The 20,126-nt window shown below is 37.9% G+C and overlaps 1 protein-coding gene across 4 annotated transcripts in view; it reads right to left on the minus strand.

Annotated features, from left to right (window-relative positions):
- Positions 1–20,126, minus strand: part of FNIP2 (folliculin interacting protein 2) — a 52,131-nt gene that overhangs the window by 14,757 nt on the left and 17,248 nt on the right. For 2 of the 4 annotated variants that reach the window (XM_065061444.1, XM_005507852.3), the window contains exons 2-13: positions 14,655–14,781; positions 11,198–11,332; positions 9,477–9,577; positions 9,323–9,394; positions 8,542–8,642; positions 8,243–8,332; positions 7,028–7,099; positions 6,296–6,425; positions 2,988–3,189; positions 2,313–2,401; positions 1,311–1,457; positions 1,016–1,185 (exon numbers count right to left, since the gene is read on the minus strand). In XM_065061444.1, coding sequence (XP_064917516.1) covers positions 1,016–1,185; positions 1,311–1,457; positions 2,313–2,401; positions 2,988–3,189; positions 6,296–6,425; positions 7,028–7,099; positions 8,243–8,332; positions 8,542–8,642; positions 9,323–9,394; positions 9,477–9,577; positions 11,198–11,332; positions 14,655–14,781 — 1,436 coding nt within the window. The remainder of the gene's footprint in view (positions 1–1,015; positions 1,186–1,310; positions 1,458–2,312; positions 2,402–2,987; positions 3,190–6,295; positions 6,426–7,027; positions 7,100–8,242; positions 8,333–8,541; positions 8,643–9,322; positions 9,395–9,476; positions 9,578–11,197; positions 11,333–14,654; positions 14,782–20,126) is intronic. The other 2 variants (XM_065061445.1, XM_005507853.3) reach the window with 1 other exon arrangement.

Raw genomic sequence — 20,126 nt, forward strand, 5'->3', positions numbered from 1 at the left:
ATACCTCCAGTCCAGCTGTTTTTTATAATCCTGGACCTAGCTCCATCCTCAACACCCTGAGCAAGCTTATGTTTTCCCCTCCAAATCTAATCCATCACTCCTCTGCATAATGTTTTGAAGACATACTAAGACAGGGAACACTTCTACTACAACTATATGGACAAGGTAGCAATAGGTAGTTTCATAAAGATTGCTGAGAATTAAAAAATGTAACCGAGACAATTGGCAAGAAACACAACTAGTAGCACAGCATAAAAGTCACATTATTGCTTTTGTGCACACATGTTATTTTACATGGCAACATGGTATATCGGTTAAAGTTAAGGCTGTCCTGACGTCAGACTCACATTTGCTGCCATGAAGAAGAATTTTCAAGGATTTACCACTGGCCGCATTATTTTCTCAGTTCCCATTCACCTACTCATTGACAGCAGTTACACTTAACCCCCTATATCAAGATAACTAAGCTATAAACCAGTTATCAGAACAGCCTGAGGAGCAGGGCATAGAAATCTTGGCAAAGGCCCACTCATGTAACTGTGAATGAATGGAGATACTACCAGTTACCAGATTTCTACTGTTGTCTTGGTGTCCATCTTAGCTCTGTGAGAAAGAAATAAAAAAAGGTAGCCAGGGCAGTTTAAACTATGAAGGGCCTTCAAGGCCCAGAGAACTCCCCTCCATTCAAGTCTGTTCCTCCTTATTCTTCCCAAACTGCTCAGATCATTCACAGTACTTGAACACTCTTAATAGTTCTATACCAAGTTCTTTAACCAGGCAGTGTAATGGAGTATGACAACAAGGGATCAAGGAAAAAAGCAGTCACGCTATGCAAACAGGCCTCCAAATGCTCTGTTTAACCAGACACAAGACATCTGTTGGTAACTCTGCCCAGCCTACAGCAAGACAAATCAGAAAAATGGCATCTGTATCATAGGTAACTCTCAGATGAGGGGAGTGGATGCAGGAAGGTGCTAGTTATAGAGAAAGCTAAAGTTTTCAATTTCCTACTGACCAAGCTGTGCCCAGAGAGGGTTATACGGATGGGATTTTGCCAGCATGTTCACAGACTGTGATGTGCGCTTCTCAGAGAAGGCCTTTAAGGGAAGATGGTCAACTGGCATTACCGTTGGGACCCAAGCCAGATGATACGTCAGCACCGCCGTTAACAAAGCAGCAAAGAACCTAGGAAAAATAATATGACCAAAGTAACACCAGCAAAAGAATATCCCATTAAGTGTTTTAACACATCCACATGCACTGGGGAGCACACAAACTCTTCTAAGAAAAAGGAAGCAGGAGAAACTTACTGATTTTTGTTGATCTGTTCTATCAAAAACGTAAATTCTTTAAGAAAACGCTGGCATAGCTGATTCTTTTCCAGGGTGCTGGACATCATATTAAGCCACACAGGCTCTGCAATCCTTGGAACAGAATATAGGTTCCAGATTGTAACCCTGCTCAAAGAAAATTCCCAGAAGGGTTAATATGTACATCTCAATCTTGCAAATACAAGTACACCATTTCCTCCTATCACCCATTGATTTTTTTTTTTTTTTTTTTTTTTTGGTAAGATCTGGGAGACTAAACAAACTGGAAGAGCTTCCCAAACATACTAATTGCAAGTGTCCTAGAACAGTGTGTTTAATTCAGTGTACCAGTAACTTAGTGTCTTCATATGAATTACATGTCTGTTTTCCCTTTCTTGCATTTCCCTGTGTATCTATGTTCAGAGAAGCAATCCAGAAATCACTTCGAGGTGAGACAGAACCCATTGTATTCATTGCAGTGCTTCGATTCCATATTCCAGACATTACAGAAACTCTATCCCACCAAATCCTTTGCTCTCTGTCTACTCTCTTGGGTGCCCTTTTTGGCCTCTAGCCATTCCTTCCTCTCTTAGGTACCAAAAAGAGAGCCTTTGACAGCCACTTGCTTCTCACCGACACTGTTGAGTGTCTACGGCTAGGAGTAGCCAACTCATTTGCCTGAATACAAGAATCAATCCACTCGTTCACAAAGGCATCAGCAGAAGCCAAACACCTGATGAGATCTTAAAGACTGACAGTCCCAGGTACAGGTAAGTAAAGCAGAACTACTTGTACTCTCATTCTGAAATGACAGAGCTGGCTTTGCTGAAGTTTTTAAAAAACATTTACCCAGTACCCAACCCAGAAAAGTCATTCACACTAATTTCAAGACTGGTTAAATTACGAGACTTGGCATTCAGTTGCTTATAACTAGAACTGACAAATATCTTTAGACGGGCATGAGAAGAACTCTCCTTGTAATTGAGAATTCCATCAACTCACCTGAATTCTCCCAGGGCATCCATGACACGGCTGATATAAACCTGCACTCTTTGGCTGGATTCTGCTATTTTTCTACATGAGATCATGGCCTTGATTAAGAGTTAAAGACACAAAACAGCTTCTTAAAGGATTCGCATTCTTCATCTTTTTTAAGCTTCATTAACATGTCAAAATAATTAAGATGTAGCCACAGTGCTATATAGCCACTCAGGACAGCAATACCTGCCAGCCTCCCTCCACCTCATGAGAGACCAATCCCTAAGACCAGGCATGGGAAAAGAAGAGAACATTTTTGAGAGAGTAAGGGGAAGACAGCAACAAACATTTGTTGTGTCTGTTTTACTGACTGCATGAAACGATAGATTACCATCATTTCCACAGTCTCCAGGGAGTCACAAAAACCTCACAGTGAAATACGGTGAGAAGAAAAAAAAACAAAACCAAAAACCACCAGTAGCATAAGCTCTCCATTCTCATTCTAACTAGAAAAAGCCTGCACCTCTTTTTCAGCAAATACTGAATTCCTACAGTGGGCTCAGGCTCAAGACTAGATGTGTAAGAAGGGAGGGAGGCTTGAAACCACGCACTCTCCCACTCTTCATCTATCAGATTATAGAATACTTCATTCTGCTTGACACTTATTTTCCCACATTAAACCAAACTAGTGTTCTGTACCTTCTCTATTGCATACTTCAGCTTGTTCATGTGAGATTCAAAAAGAGGAAAGTGAGAGAAAAAGAAATCCTGGAAGTTTCTCTGTGCTTCTTCTTTTTCAGGCAGAGAAAAGATTATGCTGATTGCAATTTTCTTCCTCCGAATCATTGCAGGATTGGAGCTGCAGCTTTCATCAGCCATACTAAACATTTCTTCAGTGGACCTGTAAAACAGATTTGTTAGGACAGTTACCTATGTGCTGAGAGGTAATTAGTCTTCTATCCATATCTCTCTACAGTAGAAGGTAATTCATTCTTAGGTCTCCTTCGACTGACTATCCAAGATTTTGCTGTCATCCATCTCTGAACAGAGGATACCCAACATTTTGATGGATAAGACCTAAGTTTGCTCAGACAGCAGTAAGGCAACCCCCAAAGAGGCTAGCTCCTAAAGTGGTGTGAACTCTTTCCTCTGAAACAGAACTACTACAAAACCCCTCCTTCTTGATCTATCTTTACAGGAGATTAAGAAAAAGGAACGGAGACACAACATTAGCAATCATTAGCAAAAAAGGTTAAAGGTAGTTTCAGAGCTGTGAACTGCATCGAACACTCAAGCTCCTGCCTACGTGATTGGCAGTATGTCCATGATATTCTTGAATTGGTACTGCTGCTCATGAGAGAAGCTGGGAAACATGCTACCTATACTCTTCCAGCATCTTAAGATGGATGTCTTAAGGCACTTAAACATGCAAAGTAAAAGTTTCTATTTTAACTGAAGACAAGATGTCACCACTTAGTAATTACTGTGAAAACACAAACTTAACGCCTACAAATACATGTGTATACATGCTTAGCTCAAAGTTGGATATACTTCAGTTTAAAATGCTGTTTTCTGCTAATACACAAAAAAAAAAACCAACCACACAAACCAGTGGCTACTTTATAACCATTATTATTTCCCCAAGTTCTGTTTATTCACTTAATAATCCTGCCACATTTCTTTTTACAACAGTTATGCCATTTTTCAATATTAGATGAGTTGAAACTGAGATCAACGCTGCTCAATATCTTCTGGCCTGTGGATCAAAGTACACCTTCACTGAGTGTGGAGAAGGTGCCAAGTGGGGGAGAAATGGTCAATACACCAGAAGGCACTGTCCAGAGAAGCTGTGGAATCCTTATCCTCTGAGAATTTCAAGATTCAACAAGTTCCACAGCAATCTGACCTAAATTTCAAGCTGGTTCTTTACACCAGAAACCAATTCAGATGATAGCCACAAGTCTCAGCCTGAAGTTTTTCTGTGATTACACAAAAGGGCTGTTCTTCCATAAATACTTGCATTGCAGTGCTAAATATTGATGTTGCTGCATTTAGAGAACTATTATTTTTTCCTTGCTAAAAGATTCATGATCAATTTCACTGAAAAAAGGTCTTTAAAAAGTATATACTTCAATGAGTGAAATAGTATGGTCAAAACTTCTTTTGGAAAGAACTTTAACTGAATAATGGCTTTTAATCCACTGAGAAATTATAGAGGAAGAAGGGTAAGAACAGACAAGAAAAAGCCATTGGAACACAAATGGAGACATTCAGAGACCAGCTTATATGGAAATAACTTGGTTTTGGACTTTCTTTGTAAGTTAAGACTGCAATATGAGTGAGTGGTAATTAAAAGCTTGAAGGCTTTTCATATCAGAATTATCTTGAAATGGGGCCTGTGGCATTTATAGACCACTATGAAGCAATGAACAAGAAGAAAGTGAATGCTGAGCATTGATTCTAAGTTCATTCTAAAAATAAGTGGTTTACAGTTTAATTGGTTTGACAAAGTTAAATACACAAAAGTTTCTCATCATAGATGTATGAGTCCAGGAATACAGGAAAAAACATGCACAATAAAACCCTAGCAAAAGACAGCTTGTGGGAAACCAGAGTTCAAGACAAAAACATAACCTCATTTGAACTTCAGGAACTTGCATGCAGAGACAAAAATTCCCAAGGAAGTTGGGAAAGGATGGTCAGTCGGCATTAAGAAACATGGCAAGCTTTTGTACTGCTTCCCAGGAACAGAAATTGAAGAATTTAGCTCTGTGAGAGAATCCTTTTCAAGAAAGCTGCTAATCTAGCTTGCCTGCCAACTGACTACATGGGGTTCCAGCTAGACATCTCATTTTCTTTGAGCTATTGGCCTAAAACGTTGGTCACAGAGACAGTAGAATTTGGCTGTACAAACCAAAGTGCAAAATTTACTGTCGCTGAAGTATTCAACCAGAAGCCTACTGTTTCTCTAGCAAGTATTCAGAAAGCACTTCAAGGAACTTTCTATTTGTGAAACTTTAGCTACTTTCTAAACTGGGCTGAAATTATCTTATTTACCCTATGTTTTAACATTTTTGCATTTGCTGCTCACAAGACTAAAAAGTACTTCAATTTACTGAAAGCAAAATGTTTGCTAGGTTATTCTCAACTGCAAGAATGATTTAGAAAGCATGACTGCTACACTAGTAGCACTGCATGATTCTTTGTGTTAAAGATTATTCAGTAAGAACATCCAGGAAAATAGGTTCAAGTGTTGCCACAAGGGAAAGATGCTTTTAAGCTTCTCTTAACTGAAAACAGTGAAGAGGGAGAAAGGCCAAAAAGGAGAAATTTCTTACAGCTCTCCACTAATTCCACACTGTCTCTAGGTACAGGTGGATGAGTACATACGAACAGACAATCAAGAACCATTTGCTATTTTGCAGCTGATAAGGGAAGAATTTGCTTGTTCGCTACAAAAATTCTGCTGCATTCCATGCTTTGTTATGCCACTGAGCTACAAAAGCTAATAAAATTCCAAAACAGAACCCAAGCTTTTTGATCACAGCTTTTTTTTTCCTTCCTGTTTTGGCAGAAGTCACATCAGGAACATCCTGTACCAGCTGAGAGAGCTGTCATAGGCTATTATTCCAAAATTTCAGTAACTGCTCACTAGTTAGGATTCATCATAGTATAATGTAATTATGGCAGCAACGCTGTTACAGTCTCTTTCATCTCAATAGGATGCTCCGCTCCTTCAGAAACAGTTGAATTTGCTTTTCAACATGTGGCTTCAGACACAGTCTATATGTTCAATAAAAATTAATGTATTTCAAATCAGACCTTGCAGGTCATATTCAGCCAAAACTTACCTTTCTTCCTATTGGCAATGTTATGTAACATGCACAGAAGTTAGGCTGAGATTATTTAATAACAGGGTTTGTACTTTTAAAGAAAAGAGGATTAAGCTCTATTTAGCTTAAATTACTGCCAAACAGCTGTTCTAAGAAGAAAGGTGTAGCACTCACCATCTTGGAATAATTCCATTCTCTAAACTGGTTGTCTGACTTCGGAGCCAGCGACGTTGATAGCTGCTAGATGATGATGTTGAAGAGCTTGGAGATGGAAAAGGAGTGACCAGAAGACTGCTCAGAGATGCTATCAAGAAAGGAAGAAACCCCACATATACTGAATTACACAGAGTTCTGGTTACAAATTTTTCTTTATACTTTAACTGGAAACAAATTCCTACAAATTTTGCTCTGGCATGCTCATCTTTTTCACATAGCTCATTTGCAACAGGAGAGACAATTATTTTAAATACATCTTGCTGCCTAAGGACATTCTTTCCTTAAAAAAATCAGAAATCTTCCCTACTAGAACATACTAAAAGTCATCTTACTCTCATTAAAAGCATTCTGTCCTAAGAGGTTTTGCTCTCCCATTACAACAGACAGACCTGGCCTCCTTTTGCTTTTCAGTGCAAAAGACTCTTCCCTTGCTTTAATAATGGCTCCAGTTAGTTCTTTCTCCAGATTACTGACTGGTTAAGAACACAGAAAATGATGGCTGTAAACAAGGAATATCATTACAATTATTCTTCCATACGGGCTTAAGGCAAAGCAGAAGGAAAACCACTTAGTGGATCAAAAAAAATTTGGATTTATGGGTCATGAGGTGCCTATATTTGAGCTGAATGAATGCATCAAAGAATTGTAACATAGTTACAAAAGCAGGCAAACAAAACACACAGTAGATACCTGACCGAGCAATGCCGCTATCTCTGTCCTCATTTTGTCCTCGGCTTGGCATATCGACAGGTGTGCTGTGTGCTGAAACAAACAGATCAGATCAACAGAAAATACTACATAACTCATCATACTATTTGTGAGCATTTAAAAAAAAATGTTTAAGTTTAAAGGTCATAAAACATCCTGTACTGTTACTCCAAATAAGCAGTACGGTGTGAGCAGAGGAGGCAGCCAACAGTATTTCCACACTGAATACCATGTTACTAGAGGAAAGTGGTTATTTGCCCCAATCTAAGAACATCTTTAAGAAGCTTAAGCATGTGAATATCGTTTACATTATCAGAAGTCAGATATGTTTTGAAAATGAAGGCTGGTGGTACCCCCATCTGTCACTCTTGACTTTTTTTGTATGTGTGTGCAAGACTGTCATTTTACACAGGTTAACATTATAATGAAGTAGTCAAAATATATGGTCCATTAAGCTTTTGATTCACTCCCCAAGCAGAGATTTACTATCCACAAAGCCTCACAGTAAGAAACCTTCAGTCTATATTGTATTACATTGAAGCGTTAGTAGTGCAGAGTCACTCAAATTGTAGAGCATGCGAGATTTGCAAAGGCTGTGAAGAAACTGCATTGGTATTCCAGTTCACATTTTTGCAATTAACAGAAATAATTAGGCCTAAGATCTACCCACCTGCATGGGTCATCAGTATGCCTGTAAAAGGAGACTTTTTGTAGCTTTAAGTTTTGAAAATTAAAAAAATTGGTATTGTTAAAGAAAAACAAACAAACAAAACAACTTAAAGCCTCCAAAACTTAGATCTAGAATTAATTTTGAATGTCTGCCATCAAATCAAAAAAAGGTAACAAGAGGTAAGGAAAGAAAAAGCTGTACACCAGCAAGACACCTGCACGCTAGCCAGAAACCAGCTATAAGCCAGGAAACATAAGTTCTCTAAGAAACATAAGGGCTCATTCACCAAAAACACTGCATAAAAATACCTTTACAATTAAATTAGACAAGAAATATGAGCAAAAAATAATTTAGGGTTTTTTTTTTGAAGAAAGATTTTTAAGTATAAGCCAGATACATCTGTTGTCACTATTTTAGCCCTTTCTGTTTCTAGAGAGTAACTATGTATGTCCTGCAAGGATTCAGAAGGAGCTGGACTTGTGTGAGCGTATGGATGGGTCACACTGTGGCTGGCATTCCACACAAACCTGCAAAGAAAGAAGCACTGCGGATGAGGCGGAGGGGACCTCCTTCAGACACACCCTGCAGCAGTTTGCTGCTGCACAGCTGTAACACACCTAGGAAACAAAAGCAATGTAGAGAAAATGCAATGCAAAAAAAGTCAAAATTAAAAAACAGACAGGCAGTGATGCAGAGGTAAAAACAAACAAACAAACAAAAACAAACCCTAAAAAAACACCCACAGAAAACCCAACACAACAACCGCACACTAAAGGAACAGATGGCCTCATGCTGTCAGAAAGACATAAAACCTGGAAATATTTACCTAAATTACTTCCACTGCGACAGGTTCCCAAACCATTCTGATTTGAGCTCAGCTTTCCCAGGCTAGGATCTTGGTTGATGTATTCAAAGCTATCTTGTAAGCTAAAAGAGGGGGAAAAGCCAGTGTTTCTTAAGAATACCTATTCTTAAGAATGCCTTTTCTTAAGAATATGCATTAATATTAGCTTGAGAATTAGGTATGTTTTATGGAAAAAAGATTAACTTGACAATCAAACTCAAGGACAAGCAGGTTTTCTGAAACTGTAAGGAAATAAGCATTTATTTTTCTATATAAGCTCCCTCTTTAAATTATTGTAAATTCCTGTATGTTACATTTGGGATTCAGTTTATTCACATTTGTGCATTTTTGGGAAAAGGAAAAAGGGAACAGATAAGAACCAGTGTATCTTCTGTCACTGTTGAAGGTAACAGAAGTGGGGTTCAGGGACACAAAGCTTCCCCAACATATATCTCTTCTTGACCCTTCTGACAGCAGGAAGAGATAGAGACTTTGATCGTCCAAAGCACCTAACCATCTGAAGTTTATTGCATGCCCTGGGCAAATTAAGCAGCAGAAACTCAGAGAGATTTTATTTTTTAAACTTGGGTGGCCTGGCTGGGATCTATCAAGAGACTCCTCCTCCACAGCCACCATTTTGGATTTTCTACTTGAGTTTTCCACTTCAGCCAATTCAAATTTAGAAGCAGCAACAGAAGACCACAAAAGGAGAAAGAAGGAAAGACAAATACATTGGATGGGGAAAAAAAAAAAAAGTTCTTACTTGTTGTTGCTTCCACTGAAGCTTCCTACCCTGGCTGAAAAGACTTTACTTATCATCAGCTGTGGGGGAGAGCTGAAAGGATAAACAGTCATCTCAATGAGTCATCACTTCCAAGAGCCTGACAAGACAGCGCATCACAGAAAAGGACACTCACCGTATATAGTGAATTTTCAATGTGCAGCCTTTGTAACTCATTGCCACTGAGCCAAACATCATTTCTCCTAGCATGTTGACATCAGAGGCTGGTCTGGTGTACTACGTAGACAAGATAGGAAGAAGAAAGCCAATAATAACTTGGCATACTACTTCAATTTAATATAGTGCCATAGTGAATACATTTTGAATGGAATATACAAATAAATTCTGTTTTTCCATGCAGACTAAGATCCTTTGTGGTTCTAACACTCTCAGTACAAGCACAAGCAAGTACAACTGGAACATGACCTGTTTTGCACACTAGATGGGCATTGTTACCCTTGTTCCAGGGGGATTTCCAAAAGCAAGAAAGAGAAAAAATATCTTCTTTCCACAGAAATAGCTGTGTCCAGCAACATTCCCATACAACAGTGTTTGATTAAACCTTTAGGCATTCGCAGGACTTATATTCTGTGGTCTGGATCCCAAACATTAAACTGTCTTCCTGGTTCCAATGAGTAAATTCTCCTTCCCTGCTGCTACAGAAAGCTTCTTGGAAACATTTTTTTATTGGAAAATAATCTGTAAAGACTGTGTTTCCAAGTATAATCAGACTGATTTCTTACTTTGTTTCAAACACTGATCAACAGCAGTTGCAGACAGAATTTGTTAATTCTGAAGGAAATAACTTATGAGGATGTTTTGGAAGACAGTGTCAAAAGCCTTGCTGAAGTCAAGGTAGACAACACCCACTGCGCTCTCCTCATCTACCCAGCCAGTCATGCCATCATAGAAGGCTGATGGATCAAGCATGATTTCCCCCGGTGAATCCACATTGACTACTCCTGATAACCTTCATTTCCTCCACATGCTTAAAAGAGCCCATCCAGAATGAGCTGTTCCATTATCTTAGCAGGGATGGAGGGGAAGCTGATTGGCCTGTGGTTTCCTGGGTCCTCCTCCTTGCCCTTTATGAAGACCAGAGTGGCATTCTTTTTCCTTCAGTCCTCAGGCACTTCTCCTGTTCTCCATGACCTTTCAAAGTTGATGGAAAGCAACCTAGCAATAACATCTGGTAGCTCTCTCAGCACTTGTGAGTGCATCCCATTGGGGCTCATGGATTTGTTGGGTGTCCAGTTTGCATAAATGATCTCTAACCTGATCCTCCTCAACCAAGGGAAAGTCTTCATTTTTCCAGACTTTTTCTCTTCCCTCCAGGGTGTGGGATTCCTGAGGACCAGCCTTAGCAGTAAAGACTGAAGCAAAGAAAGCATTCAGTAACTCTGCCTTCTCTGTATCCTCTCTGTCACCGGGGCACCCACCTCATTGAGCAGTGGGCCCACATTTTCCCTAATCTTCCTGTTATAATAAGATAGACTAAAGGGTGGGTTTCATAATATATAAGGTTCAACAGCTTCTTCAGAACTGACCTGAAACATAGGTAGACATCTTCTTTCAAAACAAGAGAATGGTAGAGTGCTTTTTCTGACCTTCACAAATACTATTAAGTATCTTTTGTAAGCCTTTCAAAGACATGACCAAGACAGACCAGAAGGTTAAGATGTACACACATGTTCCTACTCTACAACGCTTTAAAGACAGGGTAGATATGTCAAGATTCAGATTAACTTGTAATATACTAGAAGTATAACTAGCTATTCAATGCATGTAAGTTAAGGCTTTTATATATAAACTTCAGTCAAATGGATGAATACAATCAAGCAAAGAAACTAACATTACCTGATACTTAGGTATCTGTTCTTTGATATTCTGTATACAGCTTACTGAGGGACCATAGGAAGAAATACTATTGTTCCCATTGCTTGCTTGGCAGTTCTTGGCAGCAGCTTTTACAGAAGCATCCTCTACCATTTTCTGTGTCAAAACAGAGCAATATGACAAAAACAAAGCAAACATGAGAACTCCTATTTGCAAACATACCACAGCAAGATTTTTTCTCAAAATCTAAGTAAGCAACAGAAACAAAAAAACCCCTCTTTTTTGGTTCAAAAATTATGTATCTGTTTTAAAAGATATTTATAATAAAAAGGCCAACAGAACTACTCTCACATTTATGTTGTCAGACAAGTTTTCATAATATTACACATAGTACTGTGTGTATTCATCAAAGTTCCACTGGAAGATCATTCCCAATTGTTATGAATTACTTCGTGTAACATTTTCCAAAGTTTATGTAAAGAAAATATCATCTTATGAGTTGCTTACAAACCGATTTCTGTAATCATTTGCTCAATTAATCACTCAATTGCATATAACTTTTGGTCCCCAACTGATTAACAGATTTCTTAAATAGAAGAACAGCCAGCAAAAATAAGGGGCGAATAATGCATAATTTGGTAGAATTACCAGGTTTATCAGCCCCATTTGTTAAACTTGTAAATGAGTTGTGTAAAGAAAAAAAAAAGCAAGCAAATGAATGTCAGTTAAAAGGCCACATTATTTCAAACATATTTCTCCCATGCACCTGAAGTTATTTATATGAAGGGAGGAAAACTATAACCTTGCAGCCACGAAAACTTTAAAAAAATCTTAGAAAGCTTGCCTCACACTCAAACTTTTTCTATATTTAAGAAATTAAATTTATGTTCATTAAGGGATTTTGAATGTGTATTAATGCAAATGTTCATTCATTTGGTGCACATCTGAATGAAGCATATTTTTGTAACTCTCATTTTGCACCAGCATGGTTTACCTCATTGGGAATGAGCATTGGCAGAGATCAAATAATTGTTTTTTAAATGTCAACAAGGTACATGTAGATAGTTTACAGAAAAAGCCAAGCAAGTAGGCAAAAAGAAACAGTAACAACCTAGATTCTAGTAAAAAGCAGCTACAGCCAAATTTACATCACATATTTTGGGCTCAGCAAGGTGAAAAAGGAAGGATAACAGGAAATTAAATGGAAATAAAAGTAGAATCCAATATTCCACAAGCAAAAGACTGATTTTTAAGATGAACACATTGAACAGTATACAGCTTTAACTGCAGTAAATTTTAGAATACTCAAGTCATAATGTCAAGATGATGAAATGAGCAATAGGAAAGATACAGAAGAAAAAGAGGAAGAGCAAGCCAAGAAATGTGGAGTAGATGATCTGTCATTTTTTTTAAAGTTGAATTTAAACTACAGTCATAGTACAGGTCCTTTACAGATTTAAAAATGAGCCTACTAGCATGTTAAAAAGAAAAGTAAAATCCTGGACTTCTATGTTTTATCCTACATTTACACTCTTTTTGTGCAGTTTTTCCTGGCATAGTATTTATGTGCTATTGCTTATCTAATCCCAACGAGACTCTCATTAGAGCTTCAGAAATGCACCAGTGTCAATAGTCACATGTTTAATGAGCTATTGGCAAAAACTACCTAATATCAGTGGTCTGATATATGTCATCTGCAGAAAACTGGAGACTAGATTAAGAACATTGAAAAGAAACGCAATATATTAAACAAACATATGGTTACATGGAATATAGTCCTGCTAGTTCCCCCAGGTAAGCTTACTGCATACAAACCATGTATTTTGAGTATTCAGTGTGAATAAGCTTTATTGTATTTCAGGAAAATGGATGAATGCACAGTACACACACACACACACTTTCTTGACTTCAGTTTAAACAGGACTGCATTTGAGAGTAACTTTGCCTCAGCTTTAAATGAATCAAGCTTTAGGCTCATTGTTTGATAACACACCAAACACATACAAACAAACATTCAAGATAACTTTTAACACCTAAGTGTTTGCATGATTCAAAGTGCTTTGTTTTGGTGGGTTTTTTTTGTTTGTTTTTGTTTGTTTGTTTTTAGAATGGTATCTAGATTACTGTCTGGCTAGAAAACAGATTATAGTCCGTATCATAAGGGAGGTTATAATCTGTTTTATGTCAGCATTTCATGGAGTTTTTGGTATGGCATTTTGCAATTAACTTTTCCTTTAAAGTATTCAAGCAAGAAGAACAATTTGAGTATTTAAGTGAAGCCAGAAACAGATTTCTTCCTCAAAAACTGTGTGTTTTATATCTATTTTAAGATACAAAATCACAACCTTAATTTGGGGGCAGGGAGAAGGAGGGGAGAAGGGAGAAGCAGGATTAAACAGACCAGTCTGACCCATTTACCCTCTTAAGCAGATGATCAGTTATCAGCTGATCATGCTCATCAGTCTTACTGATTTGGCACAATGGTATATTTGCAGTGTGACTGAAATACAGATTGCTGGTTTTTAAGCATCTCCATAAGTAATTTCTACAAGTCACAACCATTAGTACATCATGGAATCATAGAATAGTTTGGGTTAGAAGGGACCTTTAAAGGTCAGGTAGTAATAGCTAGTGATTTTACAATAAACAATGCTAGTTTGACAGGCTGAAGCTGCTGGTTGTAACAAAAACGTCAAAACAAAACAAAAAATTGAAATAACTAATTAGAAGAGAAACAGAGCTTGTTAAAAAACCAAACAAACAAACCACACCACCACAAGCACACATAGAAACAAAACAAAAATAACCAAACAAAACCATCCCAACAACAACAGCAAAAACCCCATATCAACCCAAATGAGAAATACCACTGTTTTACTTGTCTTAAAATCACCTAAGTTTGCTGGAAGCATTACTCCACAGTTTGTGTGCCTGGACAGCAGCACAAATAATTTACGTCTTAACAGCATCTACTCTTGCTTCCATGTGTCACCAAAACTTACATGGCCACGTATTGACATGCGTCAGTCCATGGTTAGGCGAAGTGTAGTGGTTTTAATTCACATAAAGCTAATAACTTTGCTAATCCAAACACCAAAGACAACCACATTTAGAGACATGCTAGACATCACTTGAACAATGAGACTGCACAACCAGGGCTAACAACAAAATGCAACCCCAGTCAACACTAAAAAGGCTAAGGAAATACTCAGTTTAAAGGGGTATAGATTGCTTTGAGAGTAAATCAGGCCTAAATATTTAAGCTTCAATACCATATTTATATTTTAAATACCAAATATCAGATGTGTTCACAGCGTTATTTGAATCTAACACACTCTTGTTGTAACTATCACAAAATCAAGATCAAGTGAAAGATCACAAGAAAGATTAAGAAGTTGACACTGTCATTTTAAAATTCCTGCTTTTGGGAATGGAAACAAACAAGCAGTAGGACAAAAGCAAAATTAGCATTTCATACCTGAACGACAGCTTCATTGATTTTGCGGACTGCTTTAGAGTCAAATAAGACCTGTCTGCCTCTCCTCTCACAGTCTTGGTAAACAATCAGGCGGATTTCATTCGAGTCAAACTCTGAACAGGACCAGCTGCAGATTATAAACACAAGATGTTAAAAGAGTGTGCAGGATTATTTAAGAGAAGAAACAGGTATTCAGCAAACACAAACACATTTATTCAGCATTTACAAGAATCAGGCTGTGATCACAGAGCTCTGGCCAAAAAGGAACTCCAAGAAGCATTTAAGCCCAGTGTCACTGATAAACAGGCAGGCACAGCCAGACCAATTTTCATTCAACCTTTCTTCAAAATTTTCCAGAAAGGGAACACAAAACTGTCTCAGCAATCTGCTCCATGGCTTAACTACTCTTAAATTTACTCCTTTCTCCATGCAGAGTTTGGATTATCCTTATTGCAAAGTACGTGTATTATTTAATGCAATTCTCTCTGTGACAATAAAGAACAATGGACTATCATCTTCTTTACAACAACCTTTCACCCTCCCTCATCCTTCTCTTCTCCAAGCAACACAAATCCAATTCCTTTTGACTTTTTCCTTTCAATATAAGTTATGATTTTTCCAGAGTTTAACTCTTATAACAAACTCTTATAATGGAATGTTGTTCCATTATTTTCCTCCTTTCTTTTCTGAGATGTTTCAGGGTTTACAGAGCAATCATAGATTACTGAGACTTGGTCTCCAGCTACGATGAAACTTATTTAGTACATGAAACCAAGATACCACTGAGATTCATCCTGAGGCAAAACAACTCTCTCAAGCCAGAATATGCCTGTTCCTCAGACCACAGCACACAACTTGCCTCCTCATGCTACTGCAGGAAGCTGAGGAATACAACTGATCATGGCTGTGATGGCAAAAGACTTTATGTCTTAATTCCAAAGGGAGTCGGTCTGCATGTCAGACCATGGAGATTTGCTTGGCCTCAGGTTCAGCTACAGAAAATGCTTTTCATGTTATGTAGCTGACAAACCAGAATTAATGGAAAAAACCCTCCTACTGCATAAAGCAGTGCCACAGAGCACTGGTGCTCAGCCACATTGCCTCATCCCTGACCCAGGTGGACTGCATCTAGGGGGTGAGAGTACAACTGTTATTAATAGTTGTTGGTTTAACAAATTGCATAACAGACTTCAGTCAAGGCTATGCTCATCTCCCATTCAAAAAGATGTTTCACTTAGGAATTTTTCCAAACTATGCCCTACAGACAAGGTAAAGAATTAAGGGAAGAGCACAAAACCTCTATATGGCTATTGCTTTTATACCATGCTCTGTTAATAGCCATAAATCAATAGTGAGGGAAACACCATCAACTCCTGCCAAAGTCACTAATGTAACCATGGGCAACAGCTTTAGGCGCACACTTGAAGACTTGCAAATTAAAATAATTATAAGTAAAGCCAGCTTAGTTTCTTCTTTGTGCTCCATTTTTAATTTCAGGGATCAACCCCCCTTTCTGTGTAGCTAGAAAGAAAAATGAGCCTAAATAGGCACCTTTTTCAAAGCTGAAAGACCTCAATCTGGAAGGTTTGATTCTAGTTTTAAATACCTTGGGGCAGAATAAACCAGATACCTATCTCCACTGTAAGGTACTCTGATAGAAGTATATTCTATACTCATAATATGCAAGGGTCCAAGATACATCAAAGGCAGATCATGTAATAATGCTAAAGGCAGTTTTGCCATCAACAGTGAAGAAACTTGATGAAGTGTTTGCACCATGTTGCCTCCAAAATGCTAAGAGTGCCAGGCAGATTTCTTTTCAAGTCTTCCCTTTCAAAGGGAATCACATCATTAAGTTAGCCTGCATGAGATCAGACCTGATACCGTTGTAGATAGTTGCCCAACAAGGATCCTACACACCTCACATACTCAGAGAGCTGCAACTACACCATCTGTTTTAAATGCCTGTTACTAGTTTCTCAGCCCACTGCCTGTGCAACGCTATTAAAAAAATCCAGTTATGCACCATGTAAGAGAAGTCAGAGCCATCAACAGACTTCATTCTACTCTGCCTCACAAATTTGGTGCTCTTCAGTACCAGATACTCTCATACCTCTTCAGTTACACAGCTACAGTTATACACACTTTCTGCAACAGACAATAACATAATAATTCCTGAAGTAACTGCTGCTTTCTTAAAAAGGCCATGGGTCTCCCCTCCTTTTAATAAAGAGAAGGTACATCTCTATGGCCTTAAATTATAAGTAAGAGCAAGCTAAAAGCATGCTCGATACTTGTGTTGAATGAATTTAGGTTTCCTTATGAACCGGTAAACTCCCACACAGTGCAGTAAAGCACACTTTGTGTTGTTTGTGGAGTGTCAACTTCTGTATAAGATGCAAACTAGGTTTTATAACAAATGCTGAAGTAGAAGCCAATTTCACAACCTCCTGAGGTGCCTTTTCCACACAGCATGCCAGAATTAAAGATTGCTGCAATCTTTCAGAACTTCAAACAGATTCTAGTACCAGATAGCAACAAGCTAAGAAGTTACATAAAATCTAACATCAGGAGTTTTATGTAACTAATCTAGGGAAGTAACTTCAGATAATGCTTCTTAGGTATTAATCAAATATCATACATGTTTTAATGAAGTCTTTGCTTTCAGGCTTTGTATTACTCAGGACACAAATGCAGTTTCTGTAACAGTCTTGCACATTACAGAAGAGTTTCATCCTTCTAAAGCCTCATTTGATAAGATCAAGGACATCTATAGGCAAGTTACATGGGCACATAAACTCATAGTCATACTACTTCCATGTGGAATCTAACACCAGGCCCAAGACTAGTCAGATGACCAAGATGTTCTTTCCTGTCACAAAAGGTGATGAGCAGACAGCTTACAGTATTGCCACCCTTTATTGTTCAAGCCAGCTTATATATTAGATACAACCCTCAAAACAGGGACAGTGGGAGTATTCAGTCTTGTCCTAAAAACAGCACTGAAGAACACAGAGAGTACACAGACTCATTGGTCAGCTCCATTTCCACATGTGTAAAAACCAAAACCCCAAATCATTACTTATCTTTATATCAGCTTCTTGCTTATTTAGCAATGTTGAAAGGCATGTGCTTTTTTCTGTTTCTTCTTCACATACAGTCTTTGAAAAAGCAATGATTCTCTTGCACAAAATATCATTTAATGAAAAAAAGACATCCACCACACTTCTGCACTGTATAGCTTAACACTCCTTTAGATGTTAGAATAGCTTAAGGGTTTGACTAATAATAAAAAAAACCAACACACCTTTCACTCTTCCATCAGTTATTTTCAAAAAGCAAGATCAAAACATCTGAAATACGCAACAGCAATATTTTAATCTGCTTTTCCCCAAGGAAAAAAAGGCACCTATGCTCACAGGCAACCTATAAGCATATAGGTTCACTTAGGCCAATTACTTGTTAATTCACTAACCAACTTCAACCACCAAGTCTGACCACAGGGGATATATTTCTATCCTCCAAAAATAGATGGTGAAGATGACAGACTCTTTCCCCTCCTGGTTCAAGGTCACAACATCAACTAAAGTTTACTTTAAGGCAATAAAAGAAAAATCTCCACAATACATTTGTGGGAGATAGGTAGAAGATGAGGAAAGAGAAGATTCTGAACGTGTTACGCAAAAAGCTTGCACCAGAATTTGCACATGACTAGACTGAATTTTGTATTTTTCATTCACAATTCTGTAACAAAGTTATTAATTCTTCCACTTTTGGACAAGAAAGCAAATCCTATACACGCTTACAAAAAGAAGCCCCTTATTTTCCAATTGCCTCACATTATGATATTCAAAGTCTACTCCATGTCCAATTATAAAAAATATCAACATTTATTCATATCAAAAGTGCCCTTTTAGCTCTTCACCAACCCCTCCCAACACTATCCTACTTCATATCTCAAGACTCAGTTGTTTTCTTTATATTCAATTGGTAAAAATCTGAACTGGCACACTGTTTTCTTTTTCTCTGCTTCTGTCTAAAACGGCTTACCCAGCCATATGTAAATACTGAAGGAAGCCATGTGAGAGTTAGATAATAAAAGCAGTTTTGCATATGTACCTACTGCTGAAAGTGTTACTTCTGATAACAAAACTATACAACCCCCAGGGATTCATATTTCTTATGAATGTTTAGCAAGAACAAACATGCAACAATCACTACTTTCAGATAACAACTGTTGCTTCTTTCAGTCAGTTTAAAACAGCCTTCAAAAATAAGTTTTGCTAAATGCTAACTGAAACATCATTCACATTACCCCTGCTTATGTAAAAATTTTCTCATGCTGCTTATACAAGAAAGACCATACGGGTTCAATTCCTCTTTAAGAACTACTTAATAAACAGAATGATAAAAACAGGCATGATGAAGGAATACATATTGCTAAGTGACTTACAAAACAAATGAATAAAATTACAGTATTTTTTTTTTAAGCCACGTGAGCACCAATGTACTGCAAAATGACAAAACAGGTTTTTGATAACACTAGACCCTAGAAAGGTAAGGAAGTGAAGAGACTGACAGCTAACTGAAATGTTTCACTTTGTCTTAAAATCAAAGCATTATGCCATGTCCTGCATATGCTTAAAAATTAGCTGAATTGACATGAGCTTGCACAGATGTTTGGATTTCAGGTTAAATGTGGCTATTTTGACCAAACACAATGTTTTCTTATTTGACCAGAGAAGTAAAAACCCCACATATAATTTATCCTCTTTTTCTAACTATGTGACCCTTCCTATTACTCATGTCTGCTCTGGTAATTGCTGGACCTTTCTGTAAACTAACCAAGTTCTCTGCAACAGCAACAACTGTCTGTCCCAGCAACTGGAAGTGGATCAGAAACATAGCTGGAAAAAAGAAGGAAGAAGTAGGAGGCAATGGAACCTCCACCTCTTGGTGGCAGCATGAGTTACACTACCTCACTTCAGCTATGGAGCTATATACCTTTAGGAAAGGGCACAAATAAAATATTCCCTATACACTTCAAATAAGTATTGAGGCTAGTTAGAATATTAATTGGGTTTTCTTGTTCCCAACTCAGTTTTCTGCCTGCTTAGTGAGCCGAACTGAGTCCCTAAGGACAGCCAGTTCAGACAGAATGGAAAGGCCAAGGCCAGCACAAGGGGAAAAAAAAAAAAAGACAAGAGCATGATGCCAGAAAGCAAAAGAAGAGGGGATGTGATCACTCCCTTCAGTATCAGTGGAGCTGTTTCAACAGCTCAGCTTATCTAGCCTCACCTTCAGAGCAGATCTTTCCTGCATCTGGAAAATGGTAGAACAAATAAGTATCATCTTCAAGTCAAAATAAATAGACTCAAGCTGTCTACATTCATACAACAAGAAAACTAGGTCTACTAAAGACAGTAAAACACTACAGTCATATGTTTGGAATAGCTTAGAGATATCCTGCCA

The sequence above is a fragment of the Columba livia genome, chromosome 4 (assembly GCF_036013475.1).
Source record: "Columba livia isolate bColLiv1 breed racing homer chromosome 4, bColLiv1.pat.W.v2, whole genome shotgun sequence".
Classification (NCBI taxonomy): Eukaryota; Metazoa; Chordata; class Aves; order Columbiformes; family Columbidae; genus Columba; species Columba livia.